This window comes from Mya arenaria, chromosome 10, assembly GCF_026914265.1.
Source record: "Mya arenaria isolate MELC-2E11 chromosome 10, ASM2691426v1".
Taxonomy (NCBI): domain Eukaryota; kingdom Metazoa; phylum Mollusca; class Bivalvia; order Myida; family Myidae; genus Mya; species Mya arenaria.
This window is the reverse complement of record NC_069131.1, coordinates 25,309,889-25,333,417: the sequence shown is the minus strand read 5'-3', so window position 1 is coordinate 25,333,417 and position 23,529 is coordinate 25,309,889. Positions and strand designations below refer to the sequence as shown.

At 33.4% G+C, this 23,529-nt stretch overlaps 1 protein-coding gene and 1 long non-coding RNA gene across 3 annotated transcripts in view; both read right to left on the bottom strand.

Annotated features, from left to right (window-relative positions):
* Positions 1-23,529, bottom strand: part of LOC128205736 (multiple epidermal growth factor-like domains protein 10) — a 34,723-nt gene that overhangs the window by 6,993 nt on the left and 4,201 nt on the right. Inside the window, exons 3-17 of one of the 2 annotated variants that reach the window (XM_052907648.1) lie at positions 22,475-23,529; positions 22,044-22,170; positions 21,703-21,746; positions 21,108-21,221; positions 20,476-20,774; positions 20,198-20,285; positions 19,780-19,844; positions 19,456-19,492; positions 19,117-19,220; positions 18,780-18,905; positions 18,279-18,427; positions 17,173-17,308; positions 16,827-16,958; positions 16,409-16,508; positions 16,098-16,171 (exon numbers count right to left, since the gene is read on the bottom strand). The exon at positions 22,475-23,529 is cut by the window's right edge and continues 712 nt beyond it. In XM_052907648.1, coding sequence (XP_052763608.1) covers positions 16,098-16,171; positions 16,409-16,508; positions 16,827-16,958; positions 17,173-17,308; positions 18,279-18,427; positions 18,780-18,905; positions 19,117-19,220; positions 19,456-19,492; positions 19,780-19,844; positions 20,198-20,285; positions 20,476-20,774; positions 21,108-21,221; positions 21,703-21,746; positions 22,044-22,170; positions 22,475-23,529 — 2,650 coding nt within the window. The remainder of the gene's footprint in view (positions 1-16,097; positions 16,172-16,408; positions 16,509-16,826; positions 16,959-17,172; positions 17,309-18,278; positions 18,428-18,779; positions 18,906-19,116; positions 19,221-19,455; positions 19,493-19,779; positions 19,845-20,197; positions 20,286-20,475; positions 20,775-21,107; positions 21,222-21,702; positions 21,747-22,043; positions 22,171-22,474) is intronic. The other variant, XM_052907650.1, reaches the window with a different exon arrangement.
* LOC128205739 (uncharacterized) lies at positions 1,269-13,411 on the bottom strand. Its single transcript, XR_008256321.1, has 4 exons — positions 12,892-13,411; positions 8,450-8,523; positions 3,114-3,236; positions 1,269-2,707 (listed from the first exon to the last, which is right to left on the bottom strand). It is a non-coding gene; the product is annotated as an uncharacterized LOC128205739 (long non-coding RNA).

Genomic DNA, 23,529 nt, shown 5'->3' with positions numbered 1-23,529 from the left:
TGGAGAAGAGGATTTTTAAAGTTTTATTATATAAGACTATATAAAAACAAATAACTTTCAGGGCGGGGCCAATTTTGACCCTGTGGCAATAATTTGAACAACTTTGATAGAGGTCCACAAGATGATGTTGTATACCAAATATCTAATCTCCTGGCCTTACGGTTCTGGAGAAGAATATTTTTAAAGATTTACTATATAACACTACGTAAAAACAAGGACCCCCTAGGCGGGGTCAATTTTGACCCTGTGGCAATAATTTGAACAAATCTGGTAGAGGTCCACTAGATGATGCTGTATACCAAATATCTAAGCCCTGGGCCTTACAGTTTCGGAGAAGATTTTTAAAGATTTACTATATAACACTATGTAATGAAACTAGTGACCCCTGGGGCGGGGCCATTTTTGACCCCAGGAGAATAATATGAACAAATTTTGTAGAGGACCACTACATGATGACACATACCAATTTTCAAGGTTCTAGGCCTTGTGGTTTTTGAGAAGAAGATTTTCCCTATATAAGTCTATGTAAAACAAGTGACCCCCGGGGCAGGGCCATTTTTGACCCCAGGGGGATAGTTTTAACAATTTTGGTAGAGGACCACTAGATGATGCTATATACCAAATATTAAGGCTCTAGGCCTTGTGGTTTTGAAAAATAAGATTTTTAAAAGTTTTTCCTTTCCGTTGCCATGGCAACCAGAGTTCTGCATGGAATTCAATTCTTTGAACAATTTTCAAAGGGGACCACCCAAGGAACATTCCTGTAAAGTTTGGAAGAAATTGGCTAAGCGGTTTATGAGGAGATGTCGTTTAAAGTAAAAGTTTACGGACGGACGGACGACAGACGGACGCCGGACAAATTGTGATCACAAAAGCTCACCTTGTCACTATGTGACAGGTGAGCTAAAAACATTTACTTATTAATTATTATAGCACTGCGCATAGTAATATACTTTTCATTTTTTCATTCCCCCCCTCCCCCCCCCCCCCCCCCCCCCGGGAATATATGGCATACACAAACCAAACTTATACTCTCAATTGTTTCAAATGAACATTATTATTTATTAACTATTTTGATTCAATTAGCATTCACATTTAGTCAAGTCACCATGATTTGCATTTGAATTTTTGCTATTTGTAACATTAGACATACCTTATATACTTCATTTGTACCAAAATTAAACAAATAACGATCTGTATTATAAGATAGCATAATTTGAAAAAAAGAAAAAAAACAACTTTTATTACTTAATTAATTGCTTAAACAATAAACATACATTTTTCCATCCTTTTTTATGAAATTCAAAAGCCATTGCATTACTCTTCATATTGACAAACAAGAAATAAAAATAGTTCATGTATGTAATCATCTATTTTATTTAATTTAAACAATCATTTGATATCATTATAATTTAGTTCTTACAAATCATGTAAGTAATTTCACTTTCAATAAATTGAGAGTTAATAAACAGTCACATGACAAATTCCTTTTATTGGATCTTCAATGTCAGATGGAAAGCTATTATTAAGGACCCAAGTGATGTTTGTTCCTGCATCTGAACTGCCTAAATGCAGCCAATTAGAAATTTTGCATTGAATGTTACATATTTGGGTTAATTAAGGGCTATAATCCCTGTCCCGACAATTTTGAAGATAGAACTTAAGAAAAGTTATTGACTGGCTAAAAGAAAAATATAAATTGAGGAATATAGGCAATGTAATCTTTACAGATATACAAAAATGATTCGCAGATACATATTTAGACTTATCGACATTTTACTTAATATCAGGTTCTTACAAATTATTTATAATATTATTCTTCATATACATACACATTATTTAGTAAACAGTACTGTTTCAACAATTCAAACAAATACATAGTTACAAATCAAATGTTGCTGTATTATGGCAAACACTTGGTGTTCTATCAGTACTTTAACTGAACTGGAACCTCAGATCAACCCATAAAGAAATGGAGTCTAGTAACTTCCCACTCGCCTGCCTCTTGGAACAACTGGGCCATGATTTTACCAGTTACCAGTAAGTGTTCTTTTAGACCATCATGTTGGTCAAAAATGTAATCAGACAAATCAAGACTGTCCGTAACTGGAAATCGGACCTGTTTCAATACATAGGCCACACTTTTTTTATCCAACTCCTTCCAAATGATGGGTAGTGACATGGACATTCCTCAATCTAACTTCTGCAGTGACTTCATTCATTCCTTTAGTCAAATACGGACAGTGTGAGCTGTTGAGATAGACAGCTCCTGTGACATCACATTTTATTGTGAAGAATGTCCAGCATAGATGGCTTGTCATCTAATGTAGCTAATATGTCCGCCCGGTCAGCTCAATCGGTAGAGCGTTGGACTCTGAATTGGACATCCCGGGTTCGATTCCCGGGCGGACCAGGTCACCTCTGTTGTGATTGGTTATGAAATCCTTTCTACGACCATTCGCACTGTACCACTGCACCTGGCATGTACAGAAGCTGTCAGTTCCTTGCAGAGGTGAAGGCACCTAGTACTGGTTCTGCCCAGGATAGGTGTGCGGTGGTTGAACTGTCACTCTGGGACCCTTCAATGTGCTCACGCCGGGACCCGGAGTATAAACTACTAACACCACCACCTGGCAGCCTGCTCTGAAGCTTGTCCATAGCCCCATATGTGTGGCCAGTCATCCATTATCCCCATTTTAATGATAATCTGAAAATAATCCCAAGCACATTTATATGCATATTTATTATATCATATCCACTTCTATACACTTATCTTCTCTAGGATGTTCAAACAGGCTTGATGTGACAATACAAAATGTGAAGACAAATAAACAGTGAGATACAACAAGTATATTGAATTTTCTGTCTGATTTAAAATGATTTGTAATATAAACAGGACAGGTGAAACTTCCTATTCGACAAATATCTTTTTTTTATTGTCATTTCCAAGCATTTTTTATGATTAGATTATTTAATATTTCACAACTTAAATACTATCAGGAAGTCATAAGATTAACCATCTATATATATATAATAAATCATATATATATATTTAATATATAAAAACAAGTCATTATACAAATGATATACACAAATTAAAAAGGTATTTATACTTCTGAAACACTGTTGCACAAGCCACTGGGCACAAAGAGGTTGATGAAGGTTTTCCTGATGCCCTTTGAGGTTTCCCCACAATAATGAGAAAGATGACCTCTGAGAGAGATGGTGGTTATTTCCTGAAACATTAAATTTATACATGTTGTATATAATTTAAAAAAAGGACACTTGACAATATACAGAATGCTGTACATAAAATTCATAAGTCCTATAAATAAATGCTTTTGAAAAATTCCAGAACATATAAACAGCAAAACCCAAAACCTCTTGATTTTGTTCTCAATTGGCCAACAGGGAAGTATTTTTTTTTTCAAGAATCCATGAAAACCAGTGATATAAAACTGCTGACAAAAAATTAGATCATGCATTTTTCTTTAACTGTTAGTAATAGTTTAACCCACAAAACATTGGCTTTCAAACGAAAATATGCAAATCTGCGATATGATCTATGTCAGCAGTCTTTTATCATTGGTTTGCAGATACTATTAAACCCAAAAATTTGCTCTTTCCAAGACAAAAAAAATAAAAAAGTTGTAAAAACGGTAAATTTGTGAGAGTGCATGCAGCTTTAATAATAATTAATATATTCTTGTAATGAAGCTGTTATGTGCTAAAAATAGAACCCAATGAAAAATAAGCATATCCTAATAAGCCTAGCTTTAATATTATGAAGTATTTACTGAATCAAATAGACATATATAGGCAAATGACTGAAAAGCTACCATAATTAAAGCTGCACTATCACAGATTAAACATTTCGACAACTTTTTAATTTTTGTCTTGGAACAAGCCAATTTTTGCTACAATCCATGGAAACCAGTTAATAAGACTGCTGACAAAAAATTAGATCGCGGATTTTTATATTTAAGTTCATAAATTGATGTTTTATGCATTTTTCTTAAACCGTTAGTAAGGTTTTAAGCTCTAACATTTTCGAAAATATGAAAATCTAAGATCTGTTTTTTTATCAACAATCTTACATCAATGGGTTGCAGATATTTACGCAAAAATTTGCTCTTTCCAAGACAAAAATAAAAAAGTTGTAAAAATGGTAAATCTGTGAGAATGCAGCGTTAAGAGTATTTTTTAAACTTATAATGAAAGTCATTTGCATTTATTTTACATAAGCACGAAAACTAATGTGTTATTTATTCTGAACTCCTTTATAAAAATGTAGGACAAAACATCCCATGTCATTTTTGACTAAGGGGACAAAACACGTCCAACCCATTTAGACAGGGTTGACAAAACAACCCAGATCATTTTGACATGGTGGACAAAATAACCAGGAAAATATTGGCAGTTCAAAAAGTTAAGACCCCCCTCCCATCCTACCAACACTTGAAAGATTAAAACTAATTGGCCATTATCAAGATGTGTTTTATTACCCCCAATAAACACCCTTTTTCACTTAATTTATTAGGTTTAGAAATGTTACTATGGAGATCTTTATCACAGCATAAGGAAGACACAGTGACTTTAATCATAAGGATTTGCTACAAAGCTACAGTACAATATTAAGTTCAGCATTATGATAATCCTTACTTCAAAACACTCTTCTTAAAAAGGTGTTCAAGGCCAAAATCTAATATTCATATTCATTACAGGCTGCTTTGCATGACAATTATTAATTTCAGATATTTGCTTTAAGCAATTTATTTTTAATTATAAAAACACTTTCTCATAGTTTTCATCTTCTTTTTGATATTGACATGTTAATATTAAAGGGGCCTCATTTGTTTTTAATATTTACGTTAGTCTTATATTAAAGCTGCAACCTCACAGATTGAACGTTTTGACAACTTTTTTTAAAATTTTTGTCTTCGAACAAGCGAATTTTTGCGTAAATATCTGCAAACCAGCGATAAAAGACTGCTGACAAAATATCAGATTGCAGCTTTTCATACTTCCATCCAAAATTGATGTTTTATGCATTTTTCTTAAACTGTTAGTAGCAGTTTAAGCTGTAAAACATTAAATTTGGAATGGAAATATCAAAATCTGAAATCTAATCTTTAGTCAGCAGTCTTTTATCACATAAGCAGGTATTTACACAAAGAAATTCTAATACATAAAGTTTAAACAAAAAATAAAAAAGTTGGAAATCAATACATACACAAGTTGACTAACATATATTTTGAATAATAAACCTTAAATTACTTTCCAAAGAATGCATTTAAGGAAAAGTTACTTACTGAAAACAAGACTGTAACAATGCATGTATTTTAAAGTGAAAACGCATATATATTATGTATTTTAAAAATGTAATCCTTTATACTTTTTACTCTTTCTGTTTTTAAAAAGGATGTAACCCTAACCAAATCATTTTATTTTTGGACCTACTATAACACAATCAAGAATTTAGCCCCACATTCCAGAATGCAGGGCTTAAATTGTGTTATCATTTTGATCACTGACATGACATCATTGACAAAATAAGGATTCAAAAATCTTTGTTTCCGCCCAACTGACCCTATTTTTATCCTTCTGATCCTTTTTTGTTTTTGGTGTTTTGATCAATATGTGCTTTTTTAGTAAAGACCTTAATAATTCCCTGATATAGGTCAGTTTGCCAAAGAAACATGGTCCTAAAAAAAACAACAGTTACCGTATGCCTACCTTTTTTGATATTTAACTGGAAACTATGAATACTTTTTTTTGGCCTAAGCAACAATTTTTGTTTGAAGCCAGTGTGCATGTGCATACTGTGTATTTTTTTACTTAATTACATTGTATTGTCTGCAAATTACCAATATCAAATCCATTGTCCTATTTAACAGGATAATGGTTTTGATATTGGTCCCATGTATTATCATTATAAAAAGTGTAGGAATTTTATTCAAGACCATTTGCAAGATGTGTCATGTTTGGTGTCAATATTATGCTTGAATGATCATATTTTATATTTGTCATTGTTAGATATTTAATTTGTATAAAAAAATGAGCAATAATAAAACCTCTAAAGTTTTTTCCTCAGTTGGTAAGAATTACACCTGTTGTTGTTGTTGGGTTAATAAAAGTCTGCTTGCCTATGGCTCCATTATGGCTTGACCCTGTCACACCCCCTAGTGTGACTGAAACATATTTGTGAGGCCAAAGGGGGATCTATCTTCATTGAATGTCAGTATTTATTTTAGCTCCACCCCTTTTACTTGACCTGGCATCGCCCCTTTCACTGAACCTGACATCTGATTGGCTGAATGAATATGCCTTTTAAAGGTTTCCTTATGACTGACAGCCCCCACCCCCCACAGAGAAAGACTGGTCATTTGAGACAATCACTATCATATTTTGAAAAGGCGGCTATATGCATGACTATGAATTGGCTTGTAATTGATTTAAGATAATGATCATTATCTGCATTTATGCACTTAAATTCATAAAAAATTCATGTTCCTTATACTATGAAAATTTTGGAAGAAATACATGACTGTCAATTTAGAATTGAACTTAATTTCCATGTAAATATCCTTAAATTGTATAACATGTCGAAGGCAAAATGTAGATTTTCACAGATTGATACAATTGCTAAAAGGCATGTTCATTTTTTCAAGATAATGACATTAATAGAAGGTTTCTACTTTGTGTAAGGTTTTCTGAATTTAAACATTTTTTTTTGTCTTCAAGTCTCTTAACATTACCAAATAAAAAGAACTGTCCTCCAGTTTGTATTATGTAGAATAAGATGTAATTTGGAAGTAACTGTAATTTGTTACAAAGATGGTTTAACCAAAACTTAATGAAAATCCCACATTGATTTCGTGCATTTATATATATATATATATATATATATATACATATAGCCCGGAATAGTTGTAGCCCGGAATTATAGCTATTCTAGTTTTTCCGACCTAATCCTCCGGTACAAACAAAATTAAACCGTTGTAATATACACACATTACTTCGGAAACAATAGAGTCATTGGACTGTTACATGAATTTCAATAGCTCGAAATTCACCTTTTATTTGTTACTTCCGGGCTATATGTATTAACATAACAGGGTTTTCCCATGCTGGTACAAATAAAAGGCGAATTTCGAGCTATTGAAATTCGTGTAACAGTCCAATGACTCTATTGTTTCCTACGTATAATTCCGGGCTACAACTATTAAGAGCATATACTATCACACTCATCTGATATATTGGGGATTAAATTTATGTACCAGTACATTATCTTACAGAATGATAGTGATAGTCATTATCAAATTATTATCCTGATTAATAAGTAAGTTGTTGAGTGAAAACTATTTTTAAATTGAGACAATAAGGTGGATGACATGTTAAGTTATTGAAAGCTTTGAAGATTTTATACAAAAGTTATAAGTTGTCTCAATTTATGATTTCGAAAACCATTAAATTGGCAGGCCTAAGCATCATGAGCCACTCACAGACTTTGATGGAATTGGTAAAAGACAAAAAATAAATATTTACTTTCTTAGTGTTGCAATGCAAAAGATACTGGGCCTACTTTCTATCGAGTAAAACATTCTTAATATATATTTAGCTTTTTTCCATTTGCCAAATAATGGAAAATTATTTGAACTTGATTTTGAAAAATAATTATTTTTTATCCTGACTATATAATTATTTAGTCTTTAAAACAGACTCTCTTCCTTTTAAACTCTAAAATATCTTTAAAAATAAAATAAAATACATTTAAACCCATTAAGATTTAATTAATTATTTAAACAGGCCAGTCTGCACTGCCTTTTCAGTAAGGATTTTAGTCAAAATCATATCTTCGTAAGAACAAGACAGTACACCATAGGTAATTATGACCCCCCCCCCCCCATAATTATGCATATTATGCATATTTGTATACATGTATTAGCTAGACAATATACAACGATAAGTGTATTGTATATATTAGTGAGCAAATAAATGCATTAATAAATAAATAAATACAGATTTATACTGGTAAATAGATTTATAAATATAAATATTTTAGGAAAGATAAACATTAGATAAAAAATATTATCAAAGCCTTTTTAGCCATATTGTATTGGCTGGTGGGGTTACTCAAAATTACCTTGCATGGTCCGCTTACAATCAATTAAATATTTTCAATAGCTCTGAGAATGATTCATACAATCTTTGATATGATGTCAATTTTTTTTACATGGCATGGCTTGACTTGATCAATATAAATTTTATATTATATGACTTGCACAATTCACATGACTTTTCATATATATCCTTTAAGTTTTGTGTGATAATAGATCTTTGATCTAAATTTGTGATTCAAAACTTAAAGATACATATATATATATATTTACTGCTTCGGAATCACACTTTACACACAAGACATGTTAAAATAGATTATTGTACTCACTGTTTTTTAATTTAAGTTTATTCATCAAACTCTGTCACTCTAGCTGTCTCTGTATTATCAGCATCACACATCAACTAAAACAAAAAATAATAAGAATTATAACAAGAAAGGTTCAAGTAGTTAGAAAATATATGGGCTGTCATTGGACATATAATATAACAATTTACCATGATTCCATGAAATATTTTTACAAACTAGCAAACCTGAACTCCTTTGTATTTTTTTACATCTTTGTGAGATTTTGCATAAAGCATCTATCTAATTCTTTGTTAATTTACCACATTAAAATTTATTGATTAACTGTACTTTTATTTATTTTATAAATATCTTATATGTTGTGCACCAGTCAATTGTAACCCTGGCGCCCCCAGGTCCAGGGAATAGCGGGGACTTTGACTTTCGGTCCAGCCAACCCTGGGTCTAATCCCCTCCCCTGCGGGAACGAACTGATGGTAAAACCCCGGCCAAATGCCCCTGCACACCAGAGACTCTATATAAGGCCCAATCTCAGCTAAATTTGGCTCAAAGACAAAACCACTGCGGTCACCCGGCCCTGCGTGGCCACATAGAAAGTAAAAACACGGCCCATTTCCCGACTATTCCCAGTATACCCCCAGACCGGGGGGTGTGCGTGGTTAGTAACCGTTACAATTGACTGGTGCATTGGTTATAATAACTGAGAGGCCTCAAAGATGCTCACATGACTGTGACCTTTTTGACCTTTTAGCAGATTAGAACAAAGAAAGGATTTTTAAGAAATATACTCAATGAAACAGAGTGAAACTTTATTCAGGGGCTATACACCGTATGATGAAATAGCGAAAGAAGAGAAAATTGTCGAAAACTGACATGAATTTGGTATCAATGTGTACAATGCATTGAAACTAACTAACTGAAGTACCACATAGTTTACAATTAATTGATTTTTCACATTTTTTTTCCATTAAAAAAGATTACTAGGTGGGTATACCTAGTATAATTAATTTTTATGTGTGATTGGCTAGTCGATGTTATCACTTAATGTTACCAAGCTAGGTATATATTAAATCAAATAAACAAATGTAAACTTTCATAGCAGTGGATACAACACTGGACTGCAATTTTGGCGACCACAGTTTGAACCCGGTCTCTGTTATTTTTTCTTTACATTTTGATATTTTTTTACCAATTATGATATCAAAAGGATAAACATTTTATTGAATAATTGTCCTGTATACTGGGACTGACCCTACTGTTTGTATAGTCCATTGGTTAAAGAAAATAGATTAAAAAAGAGAAAAAAATAATTGTAAAGTGTGTGTTTAAGGTAGCACTACCCTAATGAAAACCTCCACTTGAAATGCTTCATTTTAATGTTTTATCCTTTATTGTTAAGCACATACCTACACATCTTTTGTGGGTTCATGTGAGCAGTTCAACTTCAAAGCAACCCAGAAGCTGACATACATGCCATATCCCCCGGAGGGGGAAAAATCCCCCGGAATTTCGACCCATCCCCCGGTCTCCCGGAGGGGGATGAAAATCCCCCGAAATTAAAAAAAGTGTGTTTAAAATTACGCAAAATTATCACAGGGTTTAATTATATATGCCTGTTTGCAGTTATAATGCCCTTCTTGTCTTAATTGGATTATCAACTGATGGTGTGTTTTAACAACACCAATTGGGTGACACTTAATAAGTCAGCAGGGCACATTTCATGCATTGTTTTGATTGAAACTGTCAGAATTTGCATAAGAAATGTCAATTAGACTGGTCAGATAAAAGGACGATTTTCATTGGTTAAAACTATAGGTTTTATCCAATCAGAGAGGATGTAACAAATTAAAGTGTTTAAACATGTGTCATTGTCATCAAAATGATTTATGATTTAAAGGTGACAGTACATTATTTGGTAAAGAAAAGGATTAAAATAACTAATAGACAATGCTGTTCTTTGTTATGACCCACTAATATGTTTACATACATGACATGACCTTCATCTCAAATATCGGAAAATAACAGAACTTCCAGAAGAGAAACTGAAAGTAGACAATTCGGATGAAATGACTTTTATTTATTTTAATATTATGGTGGTGATGTTTTTTATTTTTTGATGAATGCCAAAAGATGATATGTTTATGAACTTAAACAATAAATTATGCATTTGCTTTTTATCAGAAGCAAACAAATCTGACTATTTGGGAATTGAAATGAAAAATATTGATAAATCATTCCATTCTCTCTATTAGTCTGAAAGTCATCATTTATGATCATAATGAGCAGATTTTGTATCCAATTTTAGAGGAAGGTAAGCCCATTAAATTGTCTCTGAAACATATTTTTCTGTGAAGTATTCTATTTTGCAAGTGAGTGCTTTTATTATGCAATATGGCTGTGTCTCATTAAAATATAGATGAAGTGCTGGAAAAAGGGGTAGACAAGGTAAATTGGCACGTGTGTCATGCCCGTAATGCTACATGGCGATGATGAAAATTCTCTGGTATGTGACCCAAATCCCCTTAAATTCTGGACATAATCCCCTCGGGAGTCTTTCAAAATTATGGCAATTTGTTTTTTTGTACTTGCGTCTTAAAATACTCTGAAATTTTGTCAAATTAGACCTGCTAAAAAAAAACCCTGAATACTACCAAAATCCCCCTGAATTTTCAGACTTTTGAACATTAATCCCCCTGAATGGTCTCAAGAAAATATGGCATGTTTGGAAGCATCTTTTTATTTTCCATTTCATTAGCTTACATTTTTCAACAGTAGTTTTATTAGAAAATAGTTATTTTCTTATACCGAAGGTAAAACATACTGTTGTTTTTTTTTGCATAATGTTCCTAAAAGTTTAAAGATATTTCATATTGATAAGGAACAGGTCATGAGTATTTTTTTAACTTGTTGATTTCGCTGTAAAATGACATTCACAAGCTAAATCTTAGTAGACCAAAGAATTGTACGTTTACGGATTTTTGTATCTTTTTTGATATGGCAAATCCTTCACATACAAATTGTTTAGTATCAAAAGTGGGTAGTTATTCCGATCGGGATTCTGGGTTAAAGCATTTAACATCTCAAAAATATCATAAAACAAGAAATATTACCAGATTATGTAATTTTATATCAGTTCCATACATAAAAATGTCATATCCTATGAATAATTATGAGTTTGACGTTTATTTTTCATTTCTTGCTGTCAAAACATAGCGATATATACATGAAGGGCACCTGCAAGGCTTCAGGGCACAATTTTTAAACAATTGGAACATTTCGGCCATGGCTGAGTTGTTACGATTGTATTTACGAGGTCTATCTAGAAGCTTGTCAGTGGTGGCCGAGTTATTACGATTGGGTCGAGTTGTTCCGCTTGGCATAATTGTTGTCTGTGTCAGTCAACTTTTGTTTTATTGGAAAGGTAAATAATGTGTTTTAATGCAAAATAACTTTTCACTTACATGGTAAAGTATGAATATAAACCTTTATGATCAATTTAAACCATAAAATACTTCACTTAATACAATTTCAATATTTTTCAAAACACCCCCGGTTTTTGCACAAGCCCGTTTAGACGTTACTGGCTAAGGTCACAAATCCGAACACTTTCTGATGTTTTTTACAATTATCTTGGAGAGTTTATGTTGTAGTAAGTTAAACTTTCGTATGAAACATCTTTGGTTCATGTGAAAACAGCTGTCAAAGTACAGATTCACGATCTCGTCAATATTATGTCGAAAATCGTTCAATTTTATGGATAGTAAATCACCCTTCAAAATACGCTATGGAGGGCACAAATACCGAACACTTGAAAAGCGAAAATACATGGTCATACAATTATAATTAAAAAGTATGCTATAATAAATAAATGGCATTTTTTAGAAAAATGCTTAACAAAACAAGATGAAACTTCGCAAGTGTGACCAAGGCAAGCCTCTGTATTGATCTAGATCATCGAATAATCGATCACGGTAAACAAACGCGTGTTTTAGCCGGTGTTCAGGATTTGTGCCCTGTTAGGAAATGTACCGTCAACCAGTAAGGATTGGAAGAATGTATTACACGTCTATAATTTTAGACTGGGGGGCGGGGGGGGGGGAGCTACAATAATAAGCGATTAGGGATACTTTTTTTATTATTTTGACATTTCATGTGTATCCCTGTAACTGCCATAGTCTTAAAATCGTCAAAAGACCCATTGACGGTCATTTAGGTGGACTATGGGGGGGGGGGCATGGTTACAATTGACTGGTGCAACCACTGGGACACCATTTTTTATTATTTTGATATTTCTTAAAATACTCGTTGACGGCTATTTAGGCAGAGTAGCCCCACTCCCTGTCGAAGTGTGGATAAGAAGAGGACTGTTTCAAGTGAACGTTCTTTACGAGATGTCCTACTTATTGACTGTTTATATATTCAAAAATCAAGACAAAAAATTAAATGGAAAAAAATAAATGACTTACCAATGGGTGTTTGAGATATCCATTTGGCACCACTTTAGTGCCATTCATCGCTCTTCAAAGCTCCATAAAACAAAATCATTCGTCTAACACATTCCCGACATCTTAACACAGATGGTATTGATTACTGTGACATGTTGGTGTTAAACCGGTTTGAAGGTGCATTCACTCGAGTAATAAAGTCAAAGATGCACTCTTAAGTACTGCCAGATAAGGTTTACCACAATTAATAATGTTGTTTCAATATTCCTAAAAGAATGAATAAATGTCGAAAACAATGGTTCTTATGAAGGATATCGAGTTAAATTTGAAAGAAATGAGCATTACACACGGTATTTCTACCTTATGAGACTATAGTAGACCACAATAAATCTTTTAGCATTTACCAATCATTTAATATTTTTTGCGCTTTCTGCTATTAAAAACACGGTTACAATCTTGTTATCAGTAATAAATATTTTCAATAAATGCATTATTTAGTATGTAGTTAAAGGTTTATCAGTCACAATTGATGTTTGTTATATATGTGTATGTATTGATTTTGAATAACAGTGTCACTAAACAAAAAATAAACAAATTTACGCAATTTCACAACCTTTTTTCCAGTTCTTCTGGATTACCCTGTATCCCCTGCCTCGAAACGAAAAGTTAACTTGGACGACATCGGTACGTTGTGGTTGGGGGGGGGGGGTCACCCCCCCCCCCTCCTTCTGGCCACTAGTGCAATTGCAAAATTAATTTTGATGCGTGAGGGATATACTTAAGCGACGATGTTAACCATTGCTTCAATATTTATGCATGCATATATGTACTTGTTGGCATTTTGGGTGCCTCATTTCTACATCAAAAATGCTCAACCAGGTATGAGTTTATTGTATAAGTTATAGCTCGTAGTTTGTAAAATGTGGTTCTTTAGCAAATTTGTTTTAAATACGAAATAAAAGGTGTTGCTTCCAAGGTATGCATGATCAAAATATCCATAAATTATGTATGAGTCCCTTTTGCTGAGTGGTTATGCTATTTATTTGTCCATGACGTAAAAAGCGTAGGTTCACCCCTGATTAAAACAAGACTTTATTTTCATACTTTCATTGTATTTTGTTCTGCAATTTCAGTATCAAAGAGTTAACTAATTATTTCAGACACATTACCTGGAAAATGATTATTTGGTGCCAATGAGGTACGAGTCCCTTTAAGAATGACAAAGTGTTTTTACAATCAGCTAGATAACAAGTTCATTTTTTCCACATATACAAGATGATTTACAAGTAATCATCATATGTGTATTTTTGCTTCACTGCTATCTTGTAGGATGACTGGCTTATATACTACTACCGGGTATGTAGTAAAGTGACAACATGGCATTAATTACCAATAGCGTTTATTTTGTAATGCAAAATTCACCAGCCTTACATGTTTGTACAGTTCGATATTTTTTTCTAAAACATATACTAGTATTACTGTTTGAGGAAGGCATTGGCACATGATGCATGTTAACATTCTAAAATGCCTTGCAGCATTTTTAATGGTGTTTAGCTTGGACCAGCTCAAAACCAAATAATAGGGGTTGGAAAGTCTTTGGTTTAGGAGTTAAAAAGTCTTTAATATGGTTATTAAAATAATTCAACTAGGGGTTGAAAAGTCTTTGTTATAGGAGTTAAAAAGTCCAAACAGGTAGGGGTTGAAAAGTCTTTGAAATAGGGGTTTAAAAGTCTAAGGGTTGAAAACTGAAAAGTGTTCTTTTTTAGAAGGGTTAAAAAGCCTCTTGGGGTTGAAAGGTCCTGCTCCCCTGCAGAACAGTGTGTATGAAATAAACTATTATCTTAGGTAAAACATTTCATATGGATTTCCATCAATTAATTACATCTTCATTAAAAATCAAGAAAATGGTACATTTTCTGTGTAAAGGTACTGACAACCGAAATAACATTTTCAAGCGTAAAAGTGAGTATAGCTTTGAAAAAATGAATAAGTTCTTAGTCGTTTGTAACCACAACTTAATCGATTAAAAATGGCGTCTGAGGAGATGAAACTAGTGTAAAGATATTTAAAAAATGGAATTTGTGTCACTGGTTGAGTAAGAATACTTCAGGTAATTTTTGATATGATTTATTGCATTCAAATTCATTAAAAGATGCTTAAATCTTATCGCTAAGATATCAGCACAGAAGTATTAGCTTGGAATTGGATGGATACAATGTCAGGACACAGGTAAACAATAAAACAAAACTTCAAATATATTCCTAAATAAATAAATAGGTGTTCTTTTAAGAGATTTAGGAAAGTTGAAATATTTTCCCATTAAAATTTATTGCCAGAACCTCCAATTGGATTAAGCCCATTGCCAATGTTACCAATTGGAAGATTCCAATGGGACAATGTTCCAATTGGAGTTTTCCAATTTCCTGACTTTTCCCATATTGAATTGTGGGAAATATCCAATTGGAAAAAATGGTCGACGGGATTTTTTTTTACAAAAAATGATAAAAAGTACTATAAACGCACTTTTTCTAGATAACATTATAACCATTAATGATAATGATTGTTATTAATCACTAATTCCTTTTTTGAAAATGTGGGAGAATTTTCCAACAAAAAATGTTGGGCTGATTTTCCAATTGGAAAAACCATTTTTCCAATGGGAAGGCCATTTTCCAATGGGACTCCCATTGGAAAAGTTGACTTTAAATGCCAAAAAAACATATTTCTAAATTAAATTTCAGGAAACAAAAAATATCTCTTATTAGTATTACCTAACACATTTTAAAAATACAAAAATAAAAAACATTGGGTGAAAAATAAAAAAAATAAGTTTGCAAAAATTCCGGATTTGCAAACTTAATCCGGATGCTGTTCTATGTGAAATCGATATATCGGTATTGGAAATAGATGCCATTTTGGAACGATTTAACATAGTGGCCATTATGTAAAAAGATGGGGTCAGAACGTGGCCAATCTTATCCAAATGACATTGCGACGTTCATGTTTGAGGCGTGATAGATAAGTATGTCTATTACCTTTATATTGGAGGCAAAATATGTTGTCTACGGAAACATGAACAGTATTACAAAGAAATGTTTTGTTATAGCTTTTCAAAACCATAACTTCTTTGATTTATTATTAAGCGTTGAGCATCAATATTATGTTTAATATGTATAACGAACATTTTAAAATAAAATACGTTTTATATAGATCTTTGTTAAACTTACATTAACATACATGGCGTTGATATAATCATGCCCCGGTTCTTTTCCTAAATGCAACCTAGGTCTGTACAAGTTACCTGAGAAAAGAAGCACTCATAAATAAACATAAATATTAATTTGGGGAGCAAAACAAAATGTACAAGTGAAAAATGAACATCTGAAAACGATTTAACACTTTTGAGCCGTTTTTAGATAGCATATTAGGTTACATTTCTAAGCTAGTGTCAAATGATCGAATAAATAAATGCATATTGGAAGTTGGCCATTTTCACAAAGATGCTTCATAAACAGTAAAGGCCACTGAATATTGTAACCTGGAATGTCAGCGCCCTCCCTGTTGGACTTTATTAAGGCTGAATTTCTTTCAGATGCTTGTTGCTCCTCTTCAGATCTTTCCATGCTAATCTCCAGTTGCTTTTCAAAATATAAACTTTTTGTTTCTAATAATGCATTTCTATAATTCTTATTTCTTATGAAACAATTGACGTCAATATATATCATTAATGATATCAATTGACAACTTTAAATGTGAAATGAAAACTTATTGAATTATCGCGGATAGTGTGAATGAGAAAGCCTTGATTGTATCGTCTTTTCCAGGAAGTAGCGCAAATGGCTGGTAAGGCGATACACGTTAAAATAAACATAGTTTTCTAGATTGTTGTGCTGATCTTATTGATTTACAACTGTTTCAGAATTTAAATCTTAAGTAATATGCCAAAATATGAAAACCTTGAATTGTTTGATTAGCCTATGTTCGTTCTCCGAATCCGACACGTAGTTCGCAAACCCCTCCGTTTGAACGGGTTTACTGTCAAACGCTAACGTGTGAACAAGTGCGTGGTGCAGAAAAGCATATTGATCCTTTAAAACATGGATTTATATAGAAAGACATTTCTGGCATATTTTAATATGTAAATGACATAGAAAAATACCGTTTTGAGTATTAAGCATCATATTTGTTGCAGTTTTGTATCTTGATACAATTTGAGTTGATACAAAAACTTTAAATAATGAAATTAACCAAATAACATATTATTCGGTTTTTAAATTATTTTAGAAATGTGTCGGATCTTACTGCCGTTTGGATCATACGTGTACGTCGATGTCTGATATTTGTGACACAACCATGAATGTCAACGGACCCTTCAGCTTCACCCTCTCTCGTCAACAAGTCCATCGCTATGTACGTTCCCGTCCTGCCAACGCCAGCACTGTAATGTCACTTAATTTAGCTTTCTATCCATTATTCGAAAAGTACATCACATGATTAGTAGACTTGTTGTAATCTTACGAACTGCAAATACTGATTCAGTCAAAGTTCTTACTGTTTACACGGTGAAGTCGTGTCAGGGAAATCAACAATTTGTACTTTGCAATGTTCGAATATGTAAAGATTAATGTTTTTTTTGGGGAGTACGATGGCAATAACTTTATTTTTTATTATAAAGTTTCAATTTTCAAGTAGCAACGAGTAATATTTTTACTCTTTGTGTATACTTGGAAAAGAAATTTATTTCGATCTTACAATAAAACAAAAATATTTGAATATGCCTTAATATTATACCTTACATAAACGTGTCCCTTCTTTGTATATATAAAGTCGATCGGTCCGTATATCACTGTATTTTAATAAAAAATCCAGTTTTATGATGTCAGTGGTCCATATCATATTTTTGGCCGGCCCGGACCTTGCCAAAAATGTAATTTGGACCGCTGACGTCATAAAAACTGGCAAGTGCGGCTTTCTCTTTTCACAACGACGAAAATATCTCGCAAGTCAACATTATTAGCTTTGTTTAATAAAACACACTTAAAGTATTTTATAAATATTGGATGGTAAAATAAAATGTTCGGTATAATATGAGAAATATTACACACTACTTCGGGCCCTATGGCATTATAAGGACGGGCCAGTCAGCCCCCGAAGGTGAATGGACATCCGCTAACACCTCGGTCCATGTACACTTTCGGTGGCTGACTGGCCGGTCCTTTTAATGTCATATGACCCTCAGTGGTGTGTAATATTTCTTAAAAAGTATACATTACGACAGGTTATTGTAATCATTGCGAAAATAAGGGAATTTAAATTACTGCCCTTTGATATGCTTGATTAGTGGAATCATTAGAATTGTTAAACGGGATTTCTTCAGTGAAAACGTGTTATGATAAGTTTACGTATACCTGCAGTGAACGATTGTAGGTCCACAAAGTGGCGATTTTGTTTGTAGAACCCTGTGACGGAAATCGACCAGGGAAGTTACATCATCGGGGACCCCTTTGTCCGGCCAGCTGGTGAAATGAAACTGTTGGACTGTCATGCCCTCTTTAGCCTAAACACAAATTCTGTAACTTGTTATAGGTTATAGTAAACTCACATAAATCGCATGATAACCTGTTTTTAAAGCCCAATACAAATCTAAAGTAGATGTCCTAAAGTTGTTTAAAACCCGCTCATGATAAATTAATCGGAGTTATTCCCAAACATACAAAGCTAATAGAGATTACAGACGTGAATATCTAATTATCGTTTATCAATAAACGATGGGGTAACTGCCTTCGTTCGGTCTACAGAAACACAGGAATTCTTAACATATCTTATATTTTTTCAGTTATTATTTAAATCGCAAAAATGTAACTATGTCAAAATCGTCAATGTTAATGAAATCATGACTTGCCACATACCATTTTCACTGAAAACGTTCTCATCACGAAGTCGGCGTACATGTCTTCAGTTAAACACGTCACGTTTATCTCGCTGTACTGTTTAGTGATTCCATGGTCAGGCCAGTATTGGTCGCATTTTGGTTTCTTTGAATATAAATAATGATACATTAAGCCATGAACTAATTAATGTTGTTAAGATAAAGATTGGCTGAAAAAGTAAATCTGAATGCGTACTCATATTCAGGTGTCATGGCCTCTTCATTTACTTGAGATATAACATATTCAACTGTTATAATTTGCTGAGTGACAAAACAGAAATATCACATTAAATGTACTAAACAGTATGAAAACATACCCCGTCTTCCACTAAATTGGTAAGCATGACGATCTTGCCCACTTTCTGCTGCCAAACCATACGCCAAAACACCGAGTAGTCTTGCATGGTGTTATCTGTTGGACCTGATATAGACCATGCATGCGTTAAACTTTAAAATTGCTGAATTGAAATAACATGATTGATATCTTAGAATGTCATTTAAACGCAATATCAAATATATATCATCCAATAAATAATCGTAACGTGTGACGAAATAATATTACAAACATGATACTTTTCAATTTAAACAAATTTACGTTAAGTTGAATTTTGGATGTTTAAGGAATTCGTAAACAAATTACCAGTAAGTAAACTCACCTTGAGAAGCAATGTATTCATTTTCTTGCCTGTATCCCTGGCAAACAAACGTTTGAACTAGTTTATAAAACAAGCCAAAATATTCAAAATAAATAATCACATTTACTTAAAATCGAGCTTAGTTTTCATCATCACAACAGAATCAATATCATAAGTTTATATAATCATTTTGACCTTGCATGAAATATCACCGCTTCTTATTACTTTCTGTTGCATCATATACGTTATACAGTACAACCGTTTTCCCACTTTAGCAAGCCTCATGTTTTAATAATCCGATAACAAAGCCATAGTTATGATAGTTGAAGGAAGTGTATCACTTACATCTACAAAGCTTGCGTTGATAAAATCCGTATCTCCGCCCGTCAATTTCACTCTGGTGTCGTCATCTGCATATGTAGACATATATGGATAAGAAATACAGAATAAATCAATAAATATAATTCATTTTACAAGCCGAAATTTTCATCAGCGAAGGTTGCACGTATTAAATTGATAAAAGGTCGCATTGAACATTATACATATTTTATACATAATTCGGTTTCCTTAATTACAAACAAAAGCTATTAAGCAATATTGATGATCGTTTCAAATTCTCTTATACAATGCCAAATAACATGTCTTACTTTGATAAGAAACTGTATATATTTTACAAAAAGTAAATGACGTGAAAAATGTGATCTTTAGGGTGAAAGCAAACTCGTATTAACAGTATGTATTACACATTCTACATGAAACTCACATGGGTAGATGCCTTGATATCTATTTCTTGGACGATTTTCTGACCTCAATGCATCTTGATGGGGTTTTACCAAACCTTCAGGAAGTTTCTGAAATCAGATTCAATTACTTATAATGGTAAACGTATTTAAACAGCATCAAACCAAATAAATAGTTCGTAAGCAAATCATAAAGATGCTTAACTCTGTGCATGAATAAAGTTAGCATACACTGATAGCATAGTCCGGCTTTATCATCAAGCGTATACACATGTATATCTTGTGAGGCCCTTTACTATACCTTAAACTCTTCAAGGTAATATGACTTGTCTTTGGCAGCCACAAAAGCTTCAAGGTCTTTGGCAGCAACCTTATTCAGATTGTAATACACATCATCGGTGTCTTTGTCCTGTAATACATCTTTGGACGCATCTTCGACAGGTGTTTTGCATTTCGCGTTGTTTTCCAAGTCTTTAGTTTTTCCTGCTGATTGTATTAACTGGTTTGTCTTTCGTTGTTCTTTTGAAGTTCTTGTTACCACCAATTTTGAGTCGGAGGGACGATCTAAGTTGTTGTCATTTGTTGAAGTCGTAGGCGACTCTAGTTAAATGATAATAATTATTTAATTCAACATAACAATATTTTATATAGTGAGTGTAGTTAAATCATTATATGTCAGTCATTATTGTTGACATTTACATCGAAAAGATGCATTTATTTAGTTGGTATAATAGGAATTAATCAATGTACATAGTTAATAATTTAGTCTATTTTATATATGATAGATAGATAGATAGATACTTTTATACCTCCATAAGTGAATAGATTAAACTATAGACAGATATATACAAATAATATGTACACTTATCGATGGGCCTAATTTCAAATTTTACTGTTACTCTGGTTTCAATAAACTACAATTAGCATACTGACCTTTAGCATTGTTTACATGCCCTTTGCTAGGTTTCGCTTCATCCATTTTATCTGTGAGTTCATTGTAAATACCGGCAGAAGCACTGGTGTTCTGGTAGACTACGCTGTTTTCCTCTATAAAAAACTTGGTCTGATTATAGTCATTTTAAAACACGAGTTTAAATATTGTTGATTGGTTAGCGAAGTGGTTAGCACACTTGCTTCTCACCAAGGTGACCCGTGTTCGATAACCGGCCTGGGCGCATGTGGGTTTCTTTGGTCGTCAAGCTAGACAAATGGGCTTTCTCCGGCTTTTCCGGTTACCCCCGCAACACATGGCCAAACTTTCGCGCAGTACCTTGCCAACGACAGTGACTTAGTATAAGTGAATATATAATTTCTTCAGAATCGTTGAAAACTAAATAAAGCTTTACCTTAATCTCATTGAACACAATTCGTGTACATATGTTATCAATTCATTTCTGTATTGAAACGAAATGGTAATAAAACTCATTTTTTTAGAAAATATAATTCATGCGATACATCATATTATATTAGCACTTCATACATATACGTCATTTCATTCATTCCAAGTACATTCATTCCAAGTACAAACCTGCTGCATCTGTCTTAGGGCCGTCGGTGCTGTCCTGTCTTCTTCTGAAATCAAGCGATCAATGTACAAAGCTTTAGAAACACTGTAGCCATTCTGATTATCTAGCAGATTTAAAATCCCGTTTTAAGAATGGTATGTTTTTCATAAAGTTTAATGTTTAATCACAAAATTGGTGTTTTTCAGTGATAGAGATCAATATACAAACTATTCATAATAAGTTATGGATGCATATAGATGTACTTCTGTTAAAAATAAATTTCAATTAGAATGCACATAAACAGTACCATTCGCGTTAGGGTTAAAACTATGTTTCTTTCGATAATTTCATTAAAATCATTTACCTCCTAACGATGATTAAAAGCCCGATGATGAGGGCAACTGTAAGGAGGCCGAAAACACCACCAACAGCACCACCTATAACTGATCCAGATGTTCCATGACCGGCGCCTCCATTTTGGTTCATTTGGTCTGTAACGGATGCATAAAAAATATTAGAACCGAAAGCCTAATTGAGTTCAATGATGCAGTTATTTTTGCGAGTTTAAATATTTCCCTTTATGAAGATGTATTATATTTCCTCTGATTACAATTTACCCAACACTGAGAGACCACATACTTAAAAGTGTGCACAGTAAAATATGCTGTCTCGCGAACATTCCTGGTATTTACATTACAAACAAATTAAGGTTGATAATGTGTGCATGTCATTTACAAGTACATGTTTTTGCAGCATTAACAGTTATATGACTTTTCAATAAAAAAGTTATTTTACCATCAATACATCCTGTGTTTGTCTGTTTGTACCCATTCCCACATCCCAATGTGCAGTGACCATCCATTTGGTTGCATTCAAGAGCCCCACCTTCAGAAGCGAGGCAATGCTTGTCACACAGAAGAGAACACTGTAATCCATGTGATTCAGGTAGGCACCCGTGTTTGCAATTCCCGGAATTTATTTCACAGGTGGACATTGAATCATTCCCCTGTTTACAGTGTGTGCTGCAATTGTTTAAGCAGTCACTTCCCCAAAACTCCTCTTTGCATACATTGCATTCATCGTTAGTCTGAAGGCATGACTTACAATTCGATGCACATGAAACGTTACAGAACGATCCCCTATACCCATCTTCACATGCATAACATTCTCCCGTTGATGAGTTACATCCTCCATAACAATTCGGTCCACATGGAACGCACTTCCCGCTGTATCCTGGATATGATCCATTAGTGCAACGTAAACAAGAACCGAATGTGTCATTTTTTGAAGTACAAACAAGGCAGTTCCATTCGGCTCTTTTACATCGATATAAACATTGACGGCCATAATATCCGTCATCACATCCGTGAACACATACAAAAGTGTACTGTTGACATGTTTCGTTCAAACAATGTATTGGGCATGTATCGGTGCAATAAAATCCTTTGTATCCATTCACACAACCTTGGTTACAATAGCCGTTCCATGCGTTACAAGAGTTGTTCACACATTTATTTTTGCAAAGGTTATTGCATGTATAGTATTGTCCGTTTATGCCATATCTTCTAGTGATACAAGATACACATACACTATGATTATTACGTTGACACTTTTGGCATCCCTCATTGCATAGGACATTACAGTAATCTCCAGCGAAACCATCGGCACATAAACTCCAACAGTAGCCGTCAGTCTTTTTACAGTTTGTTCCGGCCGAACAATGAGTACATTCATGTTCACAAGTTTCTCCATAATAATATTTATCAACACAAGTGTCACAGCTATCTAATAAAGTACATGTTGAGCAATTAGCGGGACAAGTACTAGGCACACATTTGCCACCTTCAAAC